At 35.8% G+C, this 24580-nt stretch overlaps 7 protein-coding genes across 8 annotated transcripts; 4 read left to right on the forward strand and 3 right to left on the reverse strand.

The window, feature by feature from the left end:
* Window positions 1-74: 74 nt before the first annotated feature.
* Window positions 75-1387, reverse strand: LOC136419282 (vesicle transport protein GOT1B). Of its 2 annotated transcripts, none has more exons than XM_066405499.1 (5): window positions 1077-1387; window positions 813-904; window positions 575-753; window positions 441-522; window positions 75-299 (listed from the first exon to the last, which is right to left on the reverse strand). In XM_066405499.1, the coding sequence occupies exons 1-5, from the start codon at window positions 1099-1101 to the stop codon at window positions 246-248; spliced, it is 432 nt and encodes a 143-aa protein (XP_066261596.1). In that variant the 5' UTR covers window positions 1102-1387; the 3' UTR covers window positions 75-245. The 2 variants fall into 2 exon arrangements, with proteins under 2 accessions (XP_066261596.1, XP_066261597.1); XM_066405500.1 differs by having other exon boundaries at window positions 75-303.
* Window positions 1388-1609: 222 nt separating this feature from the next.
* Window positions 1610-3096, reverse strand: LOC136419275 (ELMO domain-containing protein 2). Its single transcript, XM_066405490.1, has 3 exons — window positions 2605-3096; window positions 2325-2546; window positions 1610-2276 (listed from the first exon to the last, which is right to left on the reverse strand). The coding sequence occupies exons 1-3, from the start codon at window positions 2855-2857 to the stop codon at window positions 1816-1818; spliced, it is 936 nt and encodes a 311-aa protein (XP_066261587.1). The 5' UTR covers window positions 2858-3096; the 3' UTR covers window positions 1610-1815.
* A 179-nt stretch (window positions 3097-3275) lies between these two features.
* On the forward strand, window positions 3276-5148 carry not (non-stop). Its single transcript, XM_066405403.1, has one exon. It carries the CDS (start codon window positions 3399-3401, stop codon window positions 4830-4832), a length of 1434 nt encoding a protein of 477 aa, XP_066261500.1. The 5' UTR covers window positions 3276-3398; the 3' UTR covers window positions 4833-5148.
* A 782-nt stretch (window positions 5149-5930) lies between these two features.
* On the forward strand, window positions 5931-9711 carry LOC136419266 (platelet-activating factor acetylhydrolase IB subunit alpha1-like). Its single transcript, XM_066405479.1, has 5 exons — window positions 5931-6074; window positions 6493-6582; window positions 8812-8960; window positions 9015-9198; window positions 9257-9711. The coding sequence occupies exons 2-5, from the start codon at window positions 6517-6519 to the stop codon at window positions 9539-9541; spliced, it is 684 nt and encodes a 227-aa protein (XP_066261576.1). The 5' UTR covers window positions 5931-6074; window positions 6493-6516; the 3' UTR covers window positions 9542-9711.
* Window positions 9712-10900: 1189 nt separating this feature from the next.
* Window positions 10901-22024, forward strand: LOC136418107 (anoctamin-4). The gene is made up of 29 exons (XM_066404061.1): window positions 10901-11612; window positions 11675-11819; window positions 11965-12109; window positions 12165-12273; window positions 12325-12545; window positions 12597-12711; window positions 12892-13044; window positions 14896-15167; window positions 15547-15723; window positions 16656-16790; window positions 16845-17021; window positions 17075-17220; window positions 17273-17372; window positions 17427-17534; window positions 17588-17793; window positions 17978-18144; window positions 18194-18289; window positions 18424-18545; window positions 18598-18762; window positions 18812-18955; window positions 19012-19181; window positions 19234-19373; window positions 19435-19640; window positions 19691-19796; window positions 20750-20827; window positions 21331-21428; window positions 21476-21535; window positions 21585-21789; window positions 21845-22024. Exons 1-29 carry the CDS (start codon window positions 10997-10999, stop codon window positions 21967-21969), a joined length of 4707 nt encoding a protein of 1568 aa, XP_066260158.1. The 5' UTR covers window positions 10901-10996; the 3' UTR covers window positions 21970-22024.
* Window positions 21951-23368, reverse strand: LOC136418184 (purine nucleoside phosphorylase-like). The gene is made up of 5 exons (XM_066404166.1): window positions 23136-23368; window positions 22985-23079; window positions 22767-22928; window positions 22324-22707; window positions 21951-22255 (listed from the first exon to the last, which is right to left on the reverse strand). The coding sequence occupies exons 1-5, from the start codon at window positions 23156-23158 to the stop codon at window positions 22044-22046; spliced, it is 876 nt and encodes a 291-aa protein (XP_066260263.1). The 5' UTR covers window positions 23159-23368; the 3' UTR covers window positions 21951-22043.
* Window positions 23369-23717: 349 nt separating this feature from the next.
* Window positions 23718-24453, forward strand: LOC136418202 (cytochrome c oxidase subunit 5A, mitochondrial-like). Its single transcript, XM_066404196.1, has one exon. It carries the CDS (start codon window positions 23812-23814, stop codon window positions 24271-24273), a length of 462 nt encoding a protein of 153 aa, XP_066260293.1. The 5' UTR covers window positions 23718-23811; the 3' UTR covers window positions 24274-24453.
* The last annotated feature ends 127 nt before the right edge of the window (window positions 24454-24580 follow it).

Below are 24580 nucleotides of genomic sequence, written 5' to 3' on the forward strand. Positions count from 1 at the left end.
AGTTCAAGAAGGGCGCGGTTGCCATACTTGACTACATTCCAACGACTTTATTAACTTTAACGTTAAAATTAAAATTCTCTTCCGGAAAAATCTTTAATTTGTACTTTTCTATTTAATACACTGAAAAAATATATTTACAAATCAAAAATTTTTATAAAATGACAAATTGAGTTCACAAATGAAATAAATACACACCTCTGTACACAACATTCATATCTTGGTTACACCTATACAGTAATTAATTCTCAGGATTTTGGGCTAAACTCGCGTCCGCTGGGAGTCTCCAGCCAATTTATCAACTATCTGAAACATTGGAAAACATAATCCGAGATATATTGGAAATGAGGTTTATTTTGATTCAAGCCAAATGGCTGAACAGTATTTATAATATTTCCTACAGCCATTCGACTTAAATCAAGGATTAATTTTCAGATTTTTACCTTACTAATACCAGGCATATTCAAGATTGTTCCTAATATTGGCACTCGTCTCAGGAAATTTATTGCTACTGGGAAAAAACCACTGCAAACATTCTTTTTTAAACAGGATCATTTTAACTTTGAATTTTACCTACCTAAACAACAAAAAGAACCCATATCCTTCAAAAATCATCCCAACTAAGGGCCATCCCACTAAGACGATAATAATTCCACCAAAAAAAGCTATACTTCCCCTGATTTTATGTCTTTGGAAAAAAAACCTAAAAGTTCTTTCTCTGCCAATGACTGCTGCCAATCCAGCTATAAAAAGGATCTGGGGAAAATTGTACCATTTGCTGCTTTTTCCAATGCATCATTTGGGTAAATACTTACATTTCCTAATGCTAATAAACTTTTGTCAAATAGCATTAACATTCCCAAAAAGAGGAAGAACATTCCAAATCCTGCAAGACCCGCACCTATTTCTGAAACAATAAATCATAATATGTTTAAGGAAAACTTTTCATAAACCACATTAAAGGCTAGAAGTTATAGTTTTTACCACAACCATGACTGGTGTTTTTGAGATGGGACCAACAAACCAAAAAAAAATGTATTAACTGATTGATTATACTAATTTTAGTATTCTTCACTTACTTTGAGTATCCGTTACCTCGAACATGGTTCTTCAAGTCGTAAATTCAAGGAATATCGGAAATTAATCCTAAATTATGGAATGTTTTTATTGTTTTTTAAGGTAAGTATAACCTTATTTCTATGCTCCACGTCACAGTTCCTGGTAGATTTTCTGTTGGGCTCTAGTGATTTGTATTAAAAAGATAGTTATTTTTATTTATAACGAATCATATTTTCATTATGAGTTACAGTTACTGGGCATATTAAAAAATACTGCAAAACTCAAGAAAAAACATTCAAAAAATCACAAACTATGATTGATTATTCATGATCTGTCAAAGTCACGTTGACAATCCCATAAAAAAAAAATGAACTTAATTCCATTCGCAAAGCTGCAAATATGGCAACGCGGTGAATGTTCTGTAACCTGACGGAACTACCATTTCCAATATATTTTATAACTTTAAAATGTTCATTTACTGATGTATAAAAAATGTTAAAAACAGGTAGAATATTAAAGATATTATAAAATGGGTAGAATAAAGAAGGCTTTCTTTCCTTAATAAAAAAATATACATTACACTCCAAAAAACTCTCACAACAAACATACATTTAACTGTTTTTGAGCTTGAATACTTTTAGTATACATTCTCCAGATTTATATTAAACATTACAGAAATGAAATAAATACTGTCGAAAACATTTAAAGGAACAATGTGCTTAACAATGCTAAGCATTGACTAGTTTTTCCTCCACAGGCTTAAACATTGTCTACCTTTAAAGCAATTTTAAACTGCGTGCATGGGTTCTCTAAGAGCACCCTAATTTTCTTTTCAAACTTATCTTTAACACTAGAAAATTCCATTATATTCTTGGGTTTGGATTGCAACCAAAACCTATCAAATTCATAAAATAAATAGCTATAAAAAGAGTGAAACAATCTTATAGTGGGCACACTTCTGGATATGTTGTAAAAGTAGGTTTTTGCACTTCCGTCTCGTAACAGCATCCACGCCATTGAGGTCAAATTAATCCCAACTATTGCAAAGCAATATCCATGAATTGGATGCATAGAGTGTGATAAAACATGTTGGGCTGGGGCACGGTATTCTGTGGTGAAGAAAAGAAGGTTTTCAAGGCCCAGCATTCCCATTCCTCGGAAATCTGTTTTAGGGTCTTCTCCTTGAAAACCTATGTCCTGCCACTGTTTGCTGATTCTTCCTAATATTAAACTATTTTATGATGGTTTTCACTTAAAATAAATCTCACCCTCAAGTATTTCATCTGGCATTAAATTTTCCCACAAATCATACAACTTTCTCTCATGCTCAAAATCATCACTGTCAAAGGCAATTCTTCTAAGTTCTTCTACTTCTGCAACTAACTGACGATAGCCCCATATCTGCTCCACACATTTACCAAATGAAGTAAGAAACTGATGATGGATTTTAGGATTTATTTTTTTCACTAACAGAACTGTGCTTATTGTACCTAGAAAATACATCAAAACTTAACTTTAATTAGCAAAGAAAACATCACAAAATCAAACCTTTCAAAACTTCTCTTTCATTCTGTATGAACATTCTATTATCTGCAGTATCATTTAATTGACTAACCAGCTGCTGGATCTGCTTGGTTTGGGAGAGATTCAGTGATTGCTCGACACCTTTGACCCGTGGGGCTCCACTAACTTTACCATAGCAGATGCGCTGCAACTCGCAAAGGCCAGTGGTTTTACGCAAGAACCACTTAATAACGGGTCGCACAAAACAGGTAAACAGCCACCAAATGGATAAGTTCATAGTAAAATAGTTAATTGAGTTATATAGTGATTATAACTTTAGACATTTGAGGGTATTGAAGATTTTCTGACAGGAATCACTGTAAAAGTAATAATGATTTGTTGAGTTGCTTATTTTGGAGTATTTTTAGTTTTTTTAATTTAAATTATTTTGAATAATAAAGCAGGAATATCTACAATTACAACAAACAAGAATGTAAACAAACAAATTACAAATAAATGTTTGACTTGGCATATGCAATGTTGTCACCTCTACTAAATAGTAAAAAGTTTTTCTTTTTTTTTCCAGATAATGTGAGAAAGGTAGACGAAGATAGATAAACATTTCAAATAATTCCATCAACCCTTCCTTTGTTGCCATATTTCTATATAAATGTCAGTAGCAGCACTGTATTATTATTGTTTTTTATATTCCCATGTTTAAGTCTACATAAAAATAAACTAAATAAAAAAATAAGCTTCAAGAAATTACAGTTAAAACAGAATTTATCATTGGAATCACGTTTATCTTAGAATAGCACTAATCAAGGGACAACCGCCCAATGGCAGCTAAGGGCTGTGAACACTTCCAAACATTCAAAGAAGAAATGTCCAACATGCAAAACCTGGAATTCATCCACTCAGTATTTGTGGTGAGCACCAATTCCATGTACAAGCAAATGCGGTTGTGCAATGCCTATTGTCACACCTGCAAAAGCCGGGGGCCTTTCATTCATGTGTGTTTAGATTGTGTTTTCTTTGGATGTATTGAACACATCCGAGACCACATGAGACAGAAGGAACACCATTTATCATTGGAAATTCATTATGGGCAACTACATTGTTCTGGTTGTGGGGATTATATCTACGATGCCGATTTTGACAGTATTGCATTCAAGAATAGAATGCAGTGCCATACTTTCAAGAAATGGTTGTTTGAATGCATTTCCTGGGATCCTACAGATGAAGAAAGGCAGCTGTTGACGAGCAGGACTAAAAAGGTGTGCATTACGCCTGAGACTTCTATAGGACTGAGAGGTTTGATTAATTTAGGGTCGACTTGTTTCATGAATTGCATTGTCCAGGCTCTTATGCATACCCCATTACTGCGGGATTATTTCCTAACTGAACACCATTATTGCAAGTGGGTACATGGTGCTTGCTTAGTATGTGCAGTTTCTAAACTATTTCAGGAATTTTATAATGGGGAAAAGGCACCCTTAGCACTTCATGATTTGTTGCATTTGACATGGACTCAAGCTCCTCATTTATGTGGGCATAAACAGCATGATGCACATGAGTTTTTTATGGCTGCATTAGATTTGCTGCACAAACATTACTCAGAGTCCATGTCACAGCAAAATCACAATAACACTAGCAAATGCCCCTGTATTATTCATCAAATATTCACTGGGGGGTTGCAAAGCGACGTTGTTTGCCAAAATTGTAAGGGAGTCTCTACAACTACAGATCCTACATGGGACTTTGCTCTAGACCTTGGTTCTGTGACTGAAGGAGGACGTTCTCCTTGCTCTTTAATGGATTGCTTGGAGAGTTTCACTAAAGCAGAACACTTAGGTAGAGAAAAAATCATGTGTGAGAATTGTGGTTCTAAACAAGAGAGCACCAAACAACTGACTATAAAAACACTTCCAATAGTTGCCACTTTCCACTTAAAGAGATTTTCAAATTCAAATGCAGATATTAAAATTGCCACTGCCATTTCTTTTCCTGATATGATAGACATGAGCCCTTTTATGAGCAAACGAGGTAATGCTGGACCTTTTCCCTCAGATAACAGATACTCCCTGTTTGCAGTTATAAACCATTCAGGGAATTCTGCAAATGAGGGGCACTATATTGCGTTTGTGCGTCAGCACTATGACTATTGGTATAAGTGTAATGATGAGATTATTACTTGTGTTAATTTAAAGGATGTATTAGCTTCTGAGGGGTATATCTTATTTTACCATAAACAGGTACTTGCCTATGACTGAATTTGTGTTAATAAATGTGATCTTTAGACCTGGTGTTTCAAGCTCCTGGTAATATTGCCAGCAAGATAATTTCTATGGAATTGAAAAAATTGACTAATGCTCTGCTTGTTTCTATGCAAATTATCTTGCTGAATAAAACTGTGAAAAGCTGTAATTTAGAGTGTAATTTGTTTAGTAAGTGGGAAGTTGTATTAGATAATAATTAGTGAATTATAGTCCCCGCGCCAACCACATGCAGGGAATATAAGTATTTAATTAATTTATTGTGTTTTCTATGTCGATTTTTGTTTTATACTTTATATTAATACAATTTGTTTCAAGACATTGTTAGTGAAAACTTCATTAACCACCCGGTTTATATTTCATTATCGAAGAACCATTAAAACCACACTAAGAGGCACCGATAGAAATTTATCCCAATTGAATGAGGCGCTCGAGATTTAAATTTCGGACCGAAAAAGTTCAGTCAATATCTACGAGTCAAAAATTCTACTAAGGTGTCACGAATACGTAGTATTTAGTCTATGAAATTTTTCTCTGAATATAGTTGCACATAGAAAATTATTATTACATTTTACACAAATTCATGTAATTTGAATCAGAAAAATGTATATTACATCTAAAATTGCTATGCCTAAATAAACCATCTGAATACGTTTTCAATACGCCATGAACGCCGAACATTGCTAGACAAAAAAGAATAAAACCGATTCATTGCATCCATATAAACCTGGTAAAATCGTAAATATTAATAAGTCACTCACAATGTGACAACCCTGTTAATAACTATGTTATGCCGGTTGGTGATCGAACCTGATATCTTTATCTTATTCTATACGCTGAACAAGGACGCAGGATAATTGAGTTTATGTGGAGCCGTTTTTTCTTACTGATACGGTTTGATATAGTTTAAAAACATGGTATTTTTATTTGAAGTTATGACGTCATATATAATTTTTTTACCGTTTTCAAAAACATCACGTGTTTGAACAACGTTAGGATAAAATTAAACTGTCAATTCAATGTGTCGTTTTCAGAACTCTGCATTATAATGGAATGAAACCATGACCTGCCTTTTAAATGCGGTTCAATATGGTTATAAAAAAATGACTTTAGTTTTCGCTTTAATGTGCTAACGGCAACGCTGCGGAGTTGAAACAAAAAAAACAAAACAAAAACGCTAAAAAAATTAAAACGTTTTTCGAAGAGAGGAGTAAGATTTTGTGAGGAATAAAACAAGAGGTGAGGAGTTATTAGTGTATAAGGAATGTCCAGGTCTATATTAGATTAGACTCAATATTTTCAGTAGTTCTCGATTACCAAGTATGAGGTCGTGTGAGGTAAATGAGATATTCTTCCAATTTAAAAAAAATTTAAGTCCCGGTTTTTCAAAATCTTGATAACTTTGATAGCTAGATAATTTCCATGGAAATGACGAAATCGGAGGGGAGCATTGGCCAGTTTCTCAATTTCAATGTAAATTATCTTGCTAAATTACTAGAAGTTTGAAAAACTGCAAATTGCTTAAAATGGATGTCGCCTGATTGAGGATTCTCAAACTGCCTCGTAAGATTCATTTAATAACAATTGTGGCAGCTCCTATGAAGTTAATAATATACAGTAATAAGCTCATCACAGTAAACATCTTCTTACGTTGCAGCCTGTTTCTTTATCCATTTGAGAAATGAATCCCTGCATTATTCCAACGCCTGCTCAAGATGTTGTTGGGGATGGACGGTGGATGTCCATGGTAAGTGAAATTAAATTACATGTAAATTGATCTGTCGTTAATACACCATTTTACGTTATAATATTTGTGTTTGTTATAGTCGTTATAGTATTAATATTTGTCAAAAAGACTTGAATATTATAAATAGAAAATATGTCTTGCAATTCCAGGAGCAGACCTCTGATGAGTTATTGTACGTTAAAATACCTTGGAAGTGTCAAAAATATCTCAAAATATGTACCTTTTGTGTACTTTGAAATTCCTCAAATAAAAACCTCCCAATATCTTAAGCATCATCGCTAAAGTTCTTTAGAGATCTGTCCTTACCTACAACTATTCAAGATTTAACAATTATCATATCTTTTTGGACCTGATCGAAAAATAAGAAGACTTGTTATGTAGCATAAGCTTTAATTTACTTGAGTCATCCTAATATAAATGATGTTGCTGTCACAAATGAATTTAATTTGTCAATAACAAATTGCCTCCTATGAGAGAGCTCTAGTGAACTGAAGCTTAAGGTGAGTTTAGCTTACTTGTACGATCAAGCTTATCTATTTAATTCAGTCTCAAGAAAAGTTTCTATAGAATGAGATTTTTAAAGTAAGTTAAGTTCAGGAATTGTTGTGATATTAGTGCTTTCATTGAAACTATAAGTCTAAGTTACTTTTGGGTTTGCTTGAATTTTTGCAAGAGAGGTATATCATGATTTCACTAATTTTACGCAATTCTTCTTGTAGCAGACATGATGGTTTGTCTATCACATTTCCTTGACAACTAATATAGCTTCTAATAATGATTTCCTCTACAACTAAGTCGATATCATTCAAGACATTTAAGTTGAGTTGTAGAATCCTGGCTTAAGTCCATTTCTGCTAAATTTGACCCTCATATGTTACAAAAATCATAAGGAATGTCAGGTCGCTTCTATTTTGACAGCAATGCATCTTTTATGGACGCTAAAATTTAAAACTGTCTAAGGTGACCCAGCCTAAGTTATGATACACAACTTGGTCTCAGTAGCTTGACAGACACTTGTTACTGTGTCAAGTTAGATTCATAAAACTAACGAACACCGGTGCCTATTAATGTTTTATGGTGTGCCATGCTGCATGAACTAAGAAAATTACAAGTGCAAAATTCGTTGTAATATCTGCCATGGCATAGCCAAATACATACAGGGTGGGTTTTTAAAAAGTATAAATGTCAATATCTTGAAAATTAGGCCGGCAATGGACAAATCCAAAAACACGTCTACTAGAATACGATGGGGGAAAATGATTGAGGGTATGATGAGCTTATTACCCTCTACTAAATAAACCCCAGCTAACTAAAATCATTTTTTTAATAGTGCGGATATTGTTGCGACATATCGTTGGAAAGCATTTTCAATAAGCTGTTCAACGTTTGCTTCAGAGATGAAAGCACTTTTTACTTGAATAGTAAACTTTCAATAGACACAATTGTAGAACATAGAGTGGTTCAAACCATCATGTTATAAGACAAGGAAACCCTTAATATCTACAAAAACTAAATGTTTGGGTCGGAATCCTTGAAGATACTATGATAGGACCTTTGTTTATTAATGGTAATTTGAATGGTGAAATCCAACCCTGTATATGTCCCTATACTTGGCTTAGGCAAAAAATTATCACGCAGAGCTTCATTCTTATTATGATTGTATTTGAAGCAACTAGAGCCCTGTAATAAACTTTATTTCTCTTATTGACATTACAGGGCCACAGCAGACCCTTGACCTAAAAATTATGAAATAGTCCTAGGAAATGCAAACGTGTCGTTTTCCGTCACGCAAACATGTGTCTGTTTCAGATATCCACCATGGCCTGCTTCACCTGTTATTTATGTCTGCAAAACTTGTCTGTTTCTGTCCATTAGCAGACACAGGTATTTGATAAACTATTTAAAGACGCTCCTTCATAGATCACTCAATAATGGGTCTAGTGCTGAATGTTAATATGGCTCCAATTAAATAAGGCAATCGGTTGGTATGCAGACATTGTGTCCTTACAGCGTTAAAAAAAAGCTTTCTGTATTATATCAATATTCGTCTCAGCGGAAACGACGAATAAAGCACTTGAACCTCGTATTATTTAATTTACTTGATGAGGGCAGGTCAAACTAATTTTCTTGTCATGGAATAAGCGCTGATGTTACACTTTAAGGCACTATTCAGCTTCTAAATTACTTCTCGTTTTTATTAATTTTTTCTTTAATTATTTATGTTTTTAGCACAACAGGTACGTGCAACAGGCCAAAACCAGCGAACCAGAAGTGGTCCTAATCGGCGATAGCATAATTCAACAATTGCAGTTTAGCTCTCTGTGGACTGAAAAACTCAGTTCCTTGCATTGCTTGAATTTCGGTATTGGGGGCGACAGGTATTATTAGATATAGAATCTTTGGGGATTAGAGCACTCTTTTGTGTTATTTAGGGTGGAAAATGTGCTCTGGAGAATTAAAAACGAGGAATTCGATTTTCATTCTATAGTGAAGGCTGTGGTTCTTTTCGTGGGGACTAATAATACTGATTGCACCCCCCATGAGATTTTCGAGGGCATTTTGGAGATTGTCAAAGAAATAAAGTATCGTTTAAGGAATGTTATTATCGTTATACCTGTGAGGTTCTTTTATTAAATTGATACCAACAAAAAAACTTAATAAAAAATAATTTTAGACGTTACTTCCAAGAGGTCAATTCCCGAATCCTTACAGGGAACGAAACGACCACGTCAACACATTCTTAGTAGACAAATTTTCAAACGAAGCCAATAAGGATGATCTCACAGAGAACGTATACGTGGTCAAAATCCATGAGAATATAGTGGAAAACGATCAGACTATAAGCCACCATATAATGCATGACTATTTGCATTTAACCAACAACGGATACACCAGAACCTTTGGAAAGGTGTATGAGAAGCTGTGCGAATTGCTCAAAGTGGAGATCGATGTCGCCTGATTAAAAGCCCTCTAACTGCCTTTATAAGATTTATTTAATAAGAATTGCTGCAGCTCCTATGGAGTTAATCATATACAGTAATAAGCTTTGAAAATATGTGATTTGAAGAGAATATAAGAAAATTGTTGAATTATATTTTTAATAAAGTTTTGCTATGAATTGGTTTATAATAGGGAAGAATACGTCAATAAAGAAGACTCCCACACTTGCCCTATAAACCCTTGTAGGTGATTAGCTAAGCTCTGGAAATGTGTATAAGCTTCCGTAATGGGCTTTTCAATTATTCATGGCAAGAAATGTCAGAACCATGATTTCTTTGTTTTTGCCCTACACGTCATCATCTGTAGCTTATAGGTCATTTTATTTTGAAGGAAACCCATTGGGTCTCAAAAGCAACCAGTGCATGTTATTTTGACATTGAACATTGAAATTGGAAAAAGAAATATTTCAGTTTGTTGTTTTCGTAGGTGATACAAGAAAATAATTAGAAAGTGCAAGAATGCACTTAATCAAGTTGTGATAAATAATTGTATTTCATGCCAGTTGCTTCGCAGATAACCTTAAGAGGCAGATCTGCCCAGATTCAGAGCATAATACGAGAAGCCATGCTCTGGTAACTAAATAATTCAATCTTAGAGAATTTTTGCACATAATTCCGCTATTTTTTCCAATCAGTTTCGTGCTGCTTTTAAGGAACACGAAGACTATTTTTACTGAAAATATTTTCCAAACAATTTCACTCGAAAATTGACAACGTTACACCCAAGAGAATTCCTCGGTCTTTGGGACCAAATTTATTAAGTTAACACAATTAGAGAAGGCACCAAACTACCAATAACGTGTTTGGCCTTGTATGTCACCAATATGTTTCTTGTTCTGATCGCTGTAAAGGTATTATTTTTTTGCGTCGAGTTTCAGGTATTTTGCTTGAATTATAATGAAGATCCTCTTTACTTTGATTACGATGATTCCTCACGAAAAGTGTACTCTAAATCTATTGACGATTCAGTTATAAAGGTAAGTCAGACGCAGTTTTCCTGGTGATAGGCGCAAAAAATGGTAATAAAATTTCAGGCGGAAAACGGGGAATTAGAGTCTCGCCCTTTGAGTCACTATCAATTTTTAACTTCAAAGCTCCCATCACAGAGCATAATAAGATCAAAAAAAGATGAGCTGCACTTTCCTAATATCGAGCATCTATTTTCTTCTTCCGAGGGACATATTAGTAGGCCCAATTTAGAAGATGTGAGTGGAGGCACATTTGTTTATAAAGGTACTTATAATTAAGTATTACTTAATATCAAATGTTTTTAAATATTATTTATTTGCTTAGATAAAGGGATAAAACCTGTCTCAACCAGTGATGAGGCCCAAAGCTCAATAATTCCTGACTCAGAAAACTACGGCAGTTTCTACCTACCCTCAGACTTAAACCACGATCTGCAACCTGAGACTATGAGACCTTCCTTCTGGACCATGGCTCACAACAATTTCACCTCATTCAGAGACTCATCTAAGATCCGAAGACCTTCATACATAGCCTATGTTCAAAAAATTGATTTGCCAAAGAAGTACCAAGAAACTCATCGATTCAACAGAGTCTCAACAACTATAACTGTTAAACCTCAAGAAAATGCAGACTCTGATAGATACCAGGAGATTGAGTTAGTGCCAGTATTGAAGAAAGTCCCAGACGCAAAGAAACGTATAAACCAGATGATGAAGAAGTATTTATCAAATTTGTTGGTGGGAAAGTATGGTTTTAACACTGACGCCAAAAAGCGAAAAATCTATAAAAATTCTTCAGTTAACTTGAAAGGACCAAAACAAGACCTTCAGGAATTTAAATTTCTCAATGCAGATATGTTATGGGATCTGAAAAACAAGACCATATGGAAAATAAAGCAGTTCTTCAGTCTGTTTACCGTAGTCAAATTTAATAATACCGAGTGTAACGCTACGAATTGGGCTGGTACATGGCAGGGAGTTTGTCTTACTAGTGCAGAATGCACCCAGTGGAGTGGAATGAGCATGGGTGATTGCGCTAGCGGTTATGGAGTCTGTTGTGTGTGTAAGTATGTTTTATATACATATTAGATATTTGCATTTTTTCACTAAAATTGCGTCCTTTAGTTCGAGGTAGCTGCGGTGATTCATCCAGTAGAAACTGCTCCTACTTCAAAAGCCCCAATTACCCTGATTTTTATCCTTCAAATGGCGGAACTGTAGTTCCTACTACCACAGCAGTACCCACGACATTTCCAACACCGGATCCCAGGTATCACGTAAAATTATCCAAATCTGAAAATAACTTTCATAACTTAGCAACATTGATCATGCTTTGTCACGCAATACATGCAGTATTGCAATTTTTTAAAAATTAGTTCTATACTTCTAAAGATTGTCTCAAAACTACAATTTAGGAAGAAATGGTATCACTACAACGTGGATAGATATGAAATTGCTGAATCCAGACAAACAAGCAACGACACCACCTCATGCCGTTTCATGGTGTACAAAACAAGCTCTAATGTTCAGCAAATCAGAATCGATTTTATCGATTTGGATGTATGTAAATAACTTCCTGTTAATTTCTCCAACTGTTTTTATTAATACTCTACAGTTAGCAAGCCCTACCAATGGAACATGTGTCAACGAAATGCTGGTCATTTCGGGACAAAACGCTAACGATCAAATCCCAGTTATTTGCGGCTATAACACAGGCCAACATGGTGGGTTGAGACTTGAATTAAATTCTTTTTTTGAAAGTGTTTTTTCTGTAGTTTATGTTGATGTCTCTGAATTAAATGGCCCGCTTCAAATCATGGTTCTTTCGGCGAGTGGTGCTAGGAAGAGGTTCAAAATAAAAATCTGTCAGTACACAGATTCCTGCGGCACTTCTCAAAGCAATTGTCTGCAGTATTACACTGGTGTTAGAGGGGTTATTCAGACCTTCAACTACGATCAAGCAGCTATGTTTAATAGGAGCTCCCCAGGCTATTTTGTAAGTGTTCTTTTATTAACTTTTATTAGTAAAACTCCGAATTCATCCTAGAATAACCTGAACTATGCGATATGCATTAGACGCGAAGCGGGGTACTGTTCCATTACTTTCACGAATGTGGCAAATAGACAAACTTATCCGTTTCAGATGGTGAATAGGTTACCAAGTAAGTGATTAATAAAAATTACATAATAATTGACTTGCATTTCTCTTTTGGCTGCAAATGAATCTTTATACTGCATTTTTCTTGTTTTTTCCTGGAATTTTCGTGGTTTTTGGCGTAGATGTTGGTGAATTCATGTATCAAATCTTCTATAGTTTTAATGATACACAAGGACTTTTCCAGATGGAGATCTTACAGTCCCCTCGGGCCAAGCAGGGGTAGACGTTTTGAACTGCCCTGACGACTATATCATTATAGATGGTACCCGGCTTTGTGGTGATAGATTCAACGATGGTTCCACTGTTTCGGACTTCACAATGGATGCCTCAGTAGTCGGTAAATTACCATGCAAACTCTCATAAGACGTTCTCGAGCCGCAACGAGGTTCGGATGTAATTTTTTTTTACACGTAACCTTTCAGATACGAGTACTGGGCCCATACTAATCAACGTTAGGACTAATGCAAACGTTACTGGTCTGGGATTTAAGTTGTTTTATGTGCAAAATGTTTGCTCTGCCAGTTAAATTGTTTTGATGATTTATGACTGAAATTAAAACATATATCATTATAGTAACAGAGAAGGTTTAAATTTTAATTAGTTTATTTGATAAAGTTTTTTATAGTTCATAAGTGTTCTTAATGGTTTTTCCTTTTTTCCTAATAAACAAAGGAAGTCACGCACATGCGCTTAAAAATGACAACGCTGCAACGTTATTTTGTCTGAAAATTACACGGCTGCATATTGTACGACATCGTTGCCAGTCGGAATCAATGTTGCCGCATGTTTTAATTTGACTTTAAGGTTTTCACAAATTATTTCGCTTTAATTAAAAATTAATTTTTCTAAGTTCTATTCACAGAAGGTTTAATTATAACAAAGGTCTAAATTTACCCTTTTAAGTAATTGTCGCAATGCTTTGAAATATGAGTACCTATTAAAAAATTATATGTGAGAAAACAAGCACGTTTCCACCTAGGGATGTCCGAAGACCTCTGTCCAAAGTGGGGTCATTGAAATAAAATATTCACGCTCTGTGTAAAGTCCACGTGTGTGGGTAGTCCACGTTTTCCTTGTTGAAGATTATTAAATACCTAGACATCATGAAACATTCCGAAAACTTCCATGTGGGAAACAATGCCTGATTCTATCAGGAAAGTGTTTTTCCAATTTATTATAGAACGAAAGTTATTTTAGTCTATTTGACTGCTCCATAGACTAGTTTCGTGAGCGGTGATGTCCTATCGCCCATCTTTATACGCAAATGTAGGTTAAAAATCGATTTCCATTTGTTGATATTAGCGTTTCTATGGCGTTTCATTAATTATACATTTTGCCGTTTAAGTAGGATGGAAGACTTCTATCGAGGTATCAAATTGAACCCTATCAGTCCAAGTTGCAATTCGGTTATGAGCGATAGCACCTCGATGAGACATGACTGTCTTCATCAAGTACGTCACACACATTTAGGGCAAGATAGAGTCAGTTACCCTAGAGCGCTTTATTGTGAGCTACCGATTTTTCCTTACGACGGAGTATTTTCCTAAGGTCCCGTCAATCAGTTTGTTTCAGTTCATTAAGTAATTATGTTGTTTCATGTGCAGTGTTTGGAAGACTTTTCCTAGCGTATTTTGAGACAGTAATTAATTGCTTGAGCGCTCGCAGATTTGTCTGAAAAAGTTTTATTTGAAAGTTCTACATATGACTTTGTTGAAAATCAAAAGTGTGCAGCAGGGTAAAATGGATTATAACAATCAAAATGGCAAGGATTTGAGTCAGATGTTCATTGAAAATGAGACACTACCGGTATCATCAGGTAAGTTCGCTCTTAGAGCCGTGAGAAAAAATGGAGTTGATTCTTTCGATGTTTATAATGGTGTAGTTATGGGACACACGGTATTTTTGGTCGTCAAGGCAACCTTCAGTAAAGCTAGACATCTAGCCCGTGTTGGTTGTTTGTGTCTCAAGCCTTCTTGATTACCGTTAGCAGTTGTTTGTTTAAAGGGAAAGTTGCTTTGAGGGTATTAATAAATTCTTTAACGTTTAATACATATTTAATTGCACTGAGAAGTTGGCTTGTAGATCAGGAGAATAATGAATAATCAATATCATCGTTACTTCTCCTCTAACAGAAGTTCTTGCGTAGTCCTTTTCAACAATATACACCTCAACTTCTTTTCTTTTCTAGCATCCTCGAGGCGTCCCAGCAATGACAGCATCAAAAGCATCAACCTCCCCCTCGATCACCACACTCTGATAAGAAAGCTCACCCCCCATCCCCATCCAAACACCCCGAATGTCGACTTCCCCGAAAACACCACCAAAACCAGGTCCAAATCCTTGGTGAACATCCCCCGAAGAACTAGAAGCCCTTGCAAGGACAGTTTGGACAATATAGAAGAGAGTCCCAAGTATTCTGCGTATCGCAGAGGGTCGTGGCAGCAAGAAAACGTGGAAAAGGTTAGAGAAACGTGAAGTCGTAAATCACTTAATTCAAAACTCCCCCTTCTTCAAAGTTAAAGAAATAATTAATAGTCACGTTTATGGCGCAAGTAATTACAGTACAACAAAGCCAATAGAAACAAATTGGACTCGTTTCGGTCAAAATAATAATGGCAGTCGTTTCGTGTATGAACGGTAAATATAGCTGAGCATTTAATTTATTGATACGTGGTAGCCTCTAAAAATACGCCCCCGTAAGAGTTATTAATACTTGAAAGGGATTTATTCGTGCGGGAACCCTTAAGCTGACGTTATAAGATTTGAGTCGTTGCATGAATGGAGGTATATTTAATTAGTGGCTAATGAATTGATAGCCTAAGGTTTCCGTGTGTTTTAGCCTAAATCATCGAAAATCCTCTCAATAAAAGATGCATTTGGAGCGCATTTGGACAATGAGGAACAGATGGCGTTGCCTGGGACTCCTCTCCCTTCATTGGTGCCCAATTTCGATGGGGACGAACTGAGTACCACTACTGAGGCGCCACCTCCCACACCGCCAGCAGAAAAGACTCAGGTTAGTGTGCGATTTCTGCCAATATTTGAGTGTTCCTTCTTGGATGTTTGTCTTGTTCTATAACATAAAAATAATTTTTTTTAATCTTGAATTCCTATGTATAAAGTGGCACAAAAGTTTCCACATTCCTTTTATATTTCAACAGTACCAAAATATTGCATAAACTAATAAATTAACATAATTAATCAACAATAACGTTTACTAAATCAATATCAGTAACATTCAACACAAAAAAGTGTTACATAAATCAAAATATACGTAAAAAGTGGTTCCTAGTGGTGCATATGCTGGCCCAGAGTATTTGTTTCCTTCCTTTACAACGTAACGTTTCCTCCCTCCGCCTCAACTCTAGCTAAACTACTGTTTTTTGATGTTCATGCCAGATAGTTTTGCTTCAAGGAAATGAAAATAATTGAAATTAATTTTGACGAATACAGAGCTCATGCGCGACGCCCCTGGGTTTTTGATATTTAAAACAAATCAGAATTGTGAAAATTTAAAGTGTTTAGCAATTTTTGTTAATTAATTCATTTCGATGATTATAGGAACCCTTTGAGCGACGCCTCTGAAGTTTTTCTCAAATGTAACCACATTTTTTCCTCTTTTAATTCTTGAATTTCGAAAAATTGCATTGAGTGATAAATTTATTACTTTACCTTGTGTTTAAGTGGGATTCAAGTAGGAGTTTTTATTAGTAGCAACTAAGTATTGATCGGCCATTTCCGTCATTCGATATTTATGAGAAAATTACGGTTGAAAGCGAGATAATACAGAATGCAATTTTAATATTATTTGCGGTAAAATTGATTTTCCGTGAATAGCAGATCGAGCGAGTTGCTCAATTTATTGGAAAATATTGCTTAACACTGCAGTATTTTCATATAATTTTTCAATTTTTTCACCAAATTCAACATAATTTTACTCCCTTTCAGAACTTAAACCCTGATAGTTTATTCTTCCGGGACGGTTGTAGAAAAATCGACATGGTGCTCGTATATGAAGAAGAGGAGCTTGGGGTCATGACTGAGGCCGAAGCCAAAAGGCGAGATCACAGAAAAGTTTTTCAAGTGCGTAATTAATTTGTCAGACAGTCTGAGATATCTAGCTCTCAGTTTTAATAGGAGAATCTAGTAAAGGAGGGATTGGAGCTGGAATTGGAGCACAAGGACTTGTCCTTTGATGGCAAAACTTGGTTCCTAAAAATTCACCTCCCATGGAAGACAACAACTCGCTACGCGGCCCTTATGGGACTAAAACTGCCCGTCAAAAGGTTTATTACCATTTCCGTGAAAGCTTGGGTAAAGCCCCAAATTCAATAGTTATTATTCTCTGGACACTTTTGAATTTTTAGGATGATAAAAAGGATCAAAACAAAGGTCTCACAGTTGGGCAAAAGTGGCAAAAATCCTGGAAGGAATTGTTCGAATATGATCACGATTTAATTCCCAAAGAACCGTCATTTTATGACGCCACTGAAGGGAGAGATAGAGAGGAGCAGTAGGTTTATTTTAGGGATGTAACAGTTAAGATGTTTAAAGGAAATTATTAGATTTGTAGTGAAAGATAGGGCGACGAACTATTCGAGTGCGCAGCGCAGTTTAATAGTGATGCAAATCTTGCTTCGGGCCAAATTTGACGACACTGATAAGGCACGTATACAAAACCTGAAAAAAGGTTTAATGCGAGTTTCATATTTGCTGCAGGTTGGAATAAGAAGACTGATAAATAATAGCACATTCTTATCTTGTTTTCCACTTCATGAGGGGAGATGGGACCAAGTAGAAAGCGATGGTAGTGTATTGCATCGCAGGGTAAGTGTCACTTAGTTCTAGCATTAAAACTCTTAATTAGTGCTTTTCCACAGCTACTTTATCTAGAATGGGCAAATTTCGGAAAGATGATGAAGCGCCAGCCCTTAAACTTGGTAAGAAAATACTTCGGAGACAAAATAGGACTCTATTTCTGCTGGCTGGGCTTCTACACGAAAATGCTGATCTCTCCAGCCATCGTGGGAACTTTGTGTTTCATGTACGGCTTGTTCACCATGGACGGCGCAGACAATACCGCCACGTAAGCCCCCAGAACAAGCTAAAACACCAGTTTCGTCCTTTACTACATGTTTTTATAGTGTGTGTTTTATAGCACCTCCGGTTTCTGCACCAGTATGTCCTTGTAATGCAATTATAAGCTCAAACAAGGTGTGTTTGATGACATGACAACATGCGAATTTGTACTAAATTTGAAAGTATTTTAGGCATGAGATTTGCGATCCAAATGGTCCCGGCAACATCACCTTGTGCCCCTTGTGTGACAAGGCTTGCACTTATACTAAATTGGTAGATAGTTGTAAATTCGCTAAGCTTACGTACTTGTTCGACAATCCGGCGACAGTGTTCTTTTCTATATTTATGAGTTTATGGGGTAAGATTGTAGGAAAAACACAATTTAAGTATTAAAGAAACTATTTTAGCTACGGTTTTTTTGGAGCTGTGGAGGAGGAAACAGAGCGTGATTCAGTGGGAGTGGGACCTGCAAGGCACTGAACAAGATGAAGAACCCAGGCCAGGTTAGTTTAGATTATTAGACCTGTCAGTAATTAAGTTACATTGATGTAAAAATGTAATTCAACTACTTTCAAGTATAACTAAGTTAATACTTGAATGTATGTAGTTTAACGTGCATTTGAATATTTTTTTCAAGAGTTCGAGACGAGTGTCAAGACCTTCAGAACAAATCCGGTTACCAGAGAGAAAGAGCCGTATCTTCCCACTTCTCAGAAGGTTTTGCGAATGGTTATAACGGGGAGCGCAGTGTTTTTCATGGTAGATAACATGACTTTTTTAAGGGTACGAAAACCTGAAGATTAATTTTTAGTTGTTTGTGGTATTAGGCGCCGTCCTGGGGACAATAATATATAGACTCTCATTAGTAACAATCATCTATGGAAGTCAGAACTTTTTCCTGAAAAATCACGCCAAAATCGTGACCTCAGTAAGCGCTGCAGTGATCAATCTTATCTTCATCATGTCTCTAACTAGAGTAAGCTTATAACGTTAGTTAAGCAACACCGTCGAAATTCATTTTTAAGGGCTACCATACATTGGCCATTTATCTGACCAATTTGGAGAGCCCCAGAACAACTACTGAGTATGAAGACTCATATACCTTCAAGATATTCCTGTTTGAGTTCATTAACTTTTATTCCTCTTTAATCTACATAGCCTTCTTCAAGGTATGCTTAAAGCCAAGTAATTAATCGCAAAGCATAGTTCCATATAATAATTTTAGGGCAGATTCTTCGATTATCCAGGAGACACCACCAGCAGAAAATCAGAATTTTTCCGCGTTAAAGGGGATATTTGTGATCCCGTAGGGTGTTTAAGCGAGCTATGTATTCAATTAGCTATTATAATGATAGGGAAACAAATCCTCAATAATTTCGTTGAAATAATCAATCCGTACGTTAAAGAATTCATTCTTCAGTATAGTTTAATTTACGGATTTTTGCAGCAAATTTTATAATTGGTGGCGGTACAGATCTCATAGATCCAACACCAAAGATTTAACCAGAAAGCATACTCGATGGGAGGAGGATTATCACCTGCAGGATCCAGGAAGGCTTGCCTTGTTCGATGAATATTTGGAAATGAGTATGTTTATTTCAGTTTGATAAGAGTTGACAAGATTGCGATTTGTCAATCCTGTACCTAGTTCTTCAATATGGTTTCATCACGCTCTTCGTGGCAGCTTTCCCTCTTGCTCCTCTTTGCGCTCTTTTGAACAACATTGCAGAGATCCGATTAGACGCCTATAAAATAGTGACGCAAGCAAGGCGTCCCTTGGCAGAAAGGGTGGAAGATATTGGGGCGTGGTATGGGATTCTCAGGGCTATTACCTATGCCGCCATTGTTTCTAATGTATGAGTTTTAGTTTAAGTAGTATATTTTTTTAATTGTGAGTTTTATAGGCCTTTGTGATTGCATACACCAGTGATTTTATTCCCAGGATGGTTTACAAGTATAAATATTCACCTAATGAAGATTTAGTAGGTTATATCGACACTTCTTTGTCAGGTATTGGTGGTTATTAATTACCTCTTAGGGCAGATAGATCAAAGTACTGTTAAGTTTACGAGCTATATAATTTCTATGGAGAACAGGTGCTTGAGACTATTTGACAAAAATGTGTTTTTAGTTTTCGAAATAACCGTGATATTCAGGGTCCATTCAGCTTAATCTAAAATTCACGTGAGTTTCAGTTTATTGAAATCAATAATTCGAGCTTGAACAATATGGAGTCAATAGCGTAACAACAACGGAAAGATGTCATAATTGAGGGACCTTTTTCACATCATGCGCTAGAGCCCTTGGCACCTAGCCACTAAAACACCTTGCGTTACCGCTTTCCTTTCACCAAGAACCCAACGAAGCATTATTTCTGGTGGCGATTTTTTGGGGAGGCTTAATAAAGGCAGCTAAGACGCTAATAAAGAGCAGTGCCATCAGGTCAAACTTCACAAATGCAAGAAGGCACTCGCGAAAGTATTTTATAGTAACAAAAAGTATGGTCATCCTAAACCGCAGAAAAGAATCTACTTTTGTTGGAGTATTTATATATCACCATCGCGTCAAAAAATATCAGCAAGCGAGATAGGAACTGAAGAGTCGAGATAAAACCTAAATGCAATAGTATAATGCCTTGATTATCACCCATAACAAACAAAGGCCGAATTGCGGAAAAAGCCGCTCCATGTATGAAATGAGAAATAGCGTAACTATATTGTGGGGAGGCAAATAACTGATCTTAGATATCCTCGAATAGATGCTAAAACAGAACGGCGAATTGGGCCACCATGTTACTCAGGGTTCTCCTTGAATGCAAAAAAAAAACTAAAAGCATAAATCGCATACTAAGAGAAAACGTAGGAACACAAAAGTTGAATTGAAAAAATTAACAGGACTTTAATATATTAGCTTTAAACTGCAAAAAATATCGCCCTTGTCTCATGAGTTTGGTTGATTTTCAGTCTTTAATACCTCTCATTATTTCGAGAATATGGGCCCTGATGACGACAGTGCAAATCCGGAAATATGCCAATATAGAGGTAAGAAATAGTTATTTATATCACAAATTCAATAGGTGACTTGTTATAGTACGAATTTTTTTTATCGACGAGGCGACTTTAGGAGCCGAGTCTAGAAAATTTCAACGTCTATTGCAACAACACTTAATAGAGGTGTATCATATATTATTTTATTTCATGCTATCGCATATTTTATAATCTGAAGTGTAGATTAAAACAATTAATGTTTCTTGAAAATATAACGAAAACAATTATATCTACAGTTTACAAATATAACTCAAGAGTAATCGAACGCAACGAACTAAGTATTTATCCGAAAATACCTGAATTAAATGCATTTGCTGTTTATTTTTTATACAATTGGATATTTACAAGCAAAAAACGAATATGCCCGTGTTCTAAATTATCTCTAGGTTAAAATTAGTCCTTACCATGATTACAGTAAAAGAAAAATGTTTAATTTAAATAGGAGAGCAATTGCGGAATTGCAGTATTTCAAAACATATCTTTTTTTTTCAACTTAGGCTATCGCAATGGTCCCAACGAAACCAGCCCCTACGGCCTAAGTCCTCAATATTGGCACGTATTTGCCGCCAGATTAGCATTTGTCGTCATTTTTGAGGTATTTTTCCACTCAATCGAAATATTCATCTAAACGTTAACTTTTAGCATGTAGTATTTGCCCTAGTGGGCATAATGCAGTACGTAATACCAGACGTCCCCACTGAGGTAAAGTTACCAGAAACTTAAATGCGTTTTTAGCACGAATTTTTTACAGCTAAAAACCCAAATCCAACGCGAAATGCTCCTGGCTAAAGAAGCGAAATTCGAGCACGGACTGAACAAAACTGAATACGATTATGATGATGTTATGAACACAATTAGGGAAAATGATATTAGGAACAACGACTCGAAAGTAGGTCAGTATTCTAGGCACCGAAGTAGTAAATATCACGCAGGCCAAGTCTTAGAGAATGCTAGAGGTAAACTCGCAAGAATCTTACATGTTTTAATAATAGTTACGTTACATGGTTATAGGTATAAGAGGCTCTTGGGCTAGGAGGATCAGCAGATTGTCGGATGGGCTGGACGCTCATGTGGAAGTTGTAAGCAGGAATAAGAAGAATTCAATTACCACCTCGACTGTGTGGGAGAATTCGTAAAATGTTGCTTTGTATTATATGCTTCAAAAGTACATTTTCCAAACGTTAAACTAAACTTTATTTCAAAAAAAATTTCACAGCCATTTTTCTCTGCTTCTTTCTACGAACTTGATGACAAAGTCCTGGATTTTTGAAGATTTCATATTTACAACGTTCAGGATATTGATATGATTGGGTTCCTCCGCATCATCATAAGAATCAATGCAACAATTTGTTATGAAACTGAAGCCAAATATTGTCATTCCGCAATGTTTTGCCACTAAAACCTCCGGAACTGTTGACATACCTAAAAGTACATGCATATATAAAAATATCAGATTATAAAAATTGCAACAAAACTCTTTGAGACCCTACCTACAGCATCAACTCCTAACACTTTCAACATATTCACTTCTGCAATAGTCTCGTAGTTCGGTCCACCATAAAACCCATATACCCCTTCGTGATAATTATCAGAGAAACCTACTTCTTTAGCTACCCCCTCCGCGATATCGATAAGTTCCTTATCGTACGCTTTATTCATGGAGAAAAATCGGTCACCAAAATAGAGGTCGTTGTGGCCCCTTAGGGGGTTTTGCCCTCCGAAAGCAAAGAAGTTGACGTGATCTTTGATCACCATTAAGTCGCCAGGTTTGTATTTTGGGTTTATACCACCTGCGGCATTAGTAATGATTAATCCTTTGACTCCTAGGAGCTTCATTATTCTGACTGGGGTTGTGATTTTTTGCAGAGAGTATCCTATAATAAATGAGGTGGTTTTATTTGCTTTATATGAAATTTAAAAAGCATTGCTTTGCCTTCAAAATAATGAAATCTTCCTTTCATACACGCAACCGAAACTCCTGAGAGGGTCCCAAAAATGAGCTTTCCCGCATGTCCTTCCACGGTGCTTTTGGGAAACCCGGGAATATCTTCGTAATTTATCACAATAGGATCGTTTAAAGTATCTGCCAAACCACCTAAAATTAATGTATTCTTGAGGAGCTGATATTTCTATTCATTTAGGGGAGCATACCAAAACCGCTACCACAAATAATGAGCAAAACTGGTAAATGTGATAGCTGTTCTTTGAGATAATCTGCGGAGATTTGTAAGAATTCATGGTTGAATCTAAAAATGAAGACAATTGCCAAGATTTCTTTAGATTTAGTAGAATTTGCACTTACTCGTTATGGTTCACGTCTTGCATTTTTAAGCAATTACTAATTAGGTGTAAATAGATGTCAGAGGCTTACTACTCTAATTTTATTGATTTTGTACTATGTGACAGTGAAGATAGATATACCTAATGTTTAATAAGTACTTCAAATGAATTAAAATTATACATTTTATAAGCAAAAGGCGCTCTTAACCTCGACAATTTTTTATTCTTATTCGAAAAAAACTAAGTGTACGGAAAATATTTGTTGTAAAGTATGTTGCTTAACTAAGTTATCAACTAAGTAAATAATTGATGATATCACAGGAAATTAAATACTTTCATTATTGATTCTAGGAAATTAAAAGGAATGCACAAATATTAATATTAGCATTTCACAGACGATTATCTTAACGATAATCACCTAAGGAATTCTTTTAGTTTACAGACTACTTATGTCGCGCCTCGAGGACCCTTAAAAAATTCATGGATTCCTACTTCGACGCCATCTAACACACAAAGCAGATATTATTTTGTGTCGTGTATTGTTGTCCTCTTTTAATAGAAACAATTAAACAAAGACAGACCTTTGAAGTCACCTTGGAAAAATTGTGGTTAGAAACTCACTAGTAAATTTCCGTTCTTGTCCTTACGTAACTTTTCGTCGAAAGTTCACTAAATATCACTCAAGAGTTGGAATAAAAATGTTTCGTAACGCCCTCTTCAAAGCCCAAACCCTCATCAAACCTGCCCTTCAGCCTGCAGTATCCAGAAACATCGCCACCACCACTCAATTCCTGAGCAAACACTCCACTGAAACCGATGAACAATTCGACCAAAGGTACGAAAAATACTTCAACCAGAGTGATATCGATGGTTGGGACATTAGGGCTGGAATTACTGACCTGTGGGGTCACGATTTGGTGCCTGAGCCCAGAATTCTGTCTGCAGCCCTGAAGGCCTGCCGTAGGGTCAATGACTTTGCTTTGGCAGTTAGGATTTTGGAGGCTGTAAAGGACAAGTGTGGCAACAAAGAGAAGGAAATTTATCCTTGGATTATCCAGGAATTGAGGCCTACACTAAATGAGTTGGGGATTAACACTCCGGAAGAATTGGGATATGACAAGCCTGAGCTGTATACCCAGTCTGTATATGATATGTACTAAAAATTGGCTATGTTAGAAAAATATCTTTGTAGGGTGTAAATTATTTAATTTATTTTGTTTTTTATCAATACAATACAATGTGAATCTCTTTGGGTAATGATTACTCTGTAAGTCAATGTAAATTTTATATGTTAAAGCTTTAATTCCTGTAGTTCAGGAGAATGAATAAATAGTAGAGTTTCAAGTTTTCTTGGTTGAAGATCTATAATTATCTAATAAGTAATAAAGTTAGGTAACATTTTAAATTTCCCGCCGTTACAATCTGCCTCGGCAAAGGCGCCATTTTTAATAGTGGCACAAACATAAG

This window comes from Euwallacea similis, chromosome 2 (genome assembly GCF_039881205.1).
Source record: "Euwallacea similis isolate ESF13 chromosome 2, ESF131.1, whole genome shotgun sequence".
NCBI classification, from domain to species: domain Eukaryota; kingdom Metazoa; phylum Arthropoda; class Insecta; order Coleoptera; family Curculionidae; genus Euwallacea; species Euwallacea similis.

What these genes read in the sequence shown, in the direction of transcription:
- LOC136418184 (XM_066404166.1), bottom strand. Translation starts at nt 23,158, where the DNA reads ATGCAAGACGTGAACCATAACGA. An exon ending in AAGATTTCATTATTTTGAAG is followed by an intron (nt 22,708 to 22,766) that starts GCAAAGCAATGC and finishes CATTTATTATAG; the next exon opens with GATACTCTCTGCAAAAAATC. An exon ending in GTTAGGAGTTGATGCTGTAG is followed by an intron (nt 22,256 to 22,323) that starts GTAGGGTCTCAA and finishes ATGTACTTTTAG; the next exon opens with GTATGTCAACAGTTCCGGAG.
- LOC136418202 (XM_066404196.1), top strand. Translation starts at nt 23,812, where the DNA reads ATGTTTCGTAACGCCCTCTTCAAAGCCCAAACCCTCATCAAACCTGCC.
- LOC136418107 (XM_066404061.1), top strand. Translation starts at nt 10,997, where the DNA reads ATGAGACCTTCCTTCTGGACCATGGCTCACAACAATTTCACCTCATTC. An exon ending in TTCGTTGAAATAATCAATCC is followed by an intron (nt 19,182 to 19,233) that starts GTACGTTAAAGA and finishes GGATTTTTGCAG; the next exon opens with CAAATTTTATAATTGGTGGC. An exon ending in GGAAATATGCCAATATAGAG is followed by an intron (nt 20,828 to 21,330) that starts GTAAGAAATAGT and finishes TTTTCAACTTAG; the next exon opens with GCTATCGCAATGGTCCCAAC.
- LOC136419275 (XM_066405490.1), bottom strand. Translation starts at nt 2,857, where the DNA reads ATGAACTTATCCATTTGGTGGCTGTTTACCTGTTTTGTGCGACCCGTT. An exon ending in TGAAAGAGAAGTTTTGAAAG is followed by an intron (nt 2,547 to 2,604) that starts GTTTGATTTTGT and finishes TGTATTTTCTAG; the next exon opens with GTACAATAAGCACAGTTCTG. An exon ending in GCCAGATGAAATACTTGAGG is followed by an intron (nt 2,277 to 2,324) that starts GTGAGATTTATT and finishes GTTTAATATTAG; the next exon opens with GAAGAATCAGCAAACAGTGG.
- LOC136419266 (XM_066405479.1), top strand. Translation starts at nt 6,517, where the DNA reads ATGAATCCCTGCATTATTCCAACGCCTGCTCAAGATGTTGTTGGGGAT. An exon ending in ATGGACGGTGGATGTCCATG is followed by an intron (nt 6,583 to 8,811) that starts GTAAGTGAAATT and finishes TTATGTTTTTAG; the next exon opens with CACAACAGGTACGTGCAACA. An exon ending in TTCGGTATTGGGGGCGACAG is followed by an intron (nt 8,961 to 9,014) that starts GTATTATTAGAT and finishes TGTGTTATTTAG; the next exon opens with GGTGGAAAATGTGCTCTGGA.
- not (XM_066405403.1), top strand. Translation starts at nt 3,399, where the DNA reads ATGGCAGCTAAGGGCTGTGAACACTTCCAAACATTCAAAGAAGAAATG.
- LOC136419282 (XM_066405499.1), bottom strand. Translation starts at nt 1,101, where the DNA reads ATGTTCGAGGTAACGGATACTCAAA. An exon ending in CGAGGTAACGGATACTCAAA is followed by an intron (nt 905 to 1,076) that starts GTAAGTGAAGAA and finishes TTATTGTTTCAG; the next exon opens with AAATAGGTGCGGGTCTTGCA. An exon ending in GTTTATTAGCATTAGGAAAT is followed by an intron (nt 754 to 812) that starts GTAAGTATTTAC and finishes AATTTTCCCCAG; the next exon opens with ATCCTTTTTATAGCTGGATT.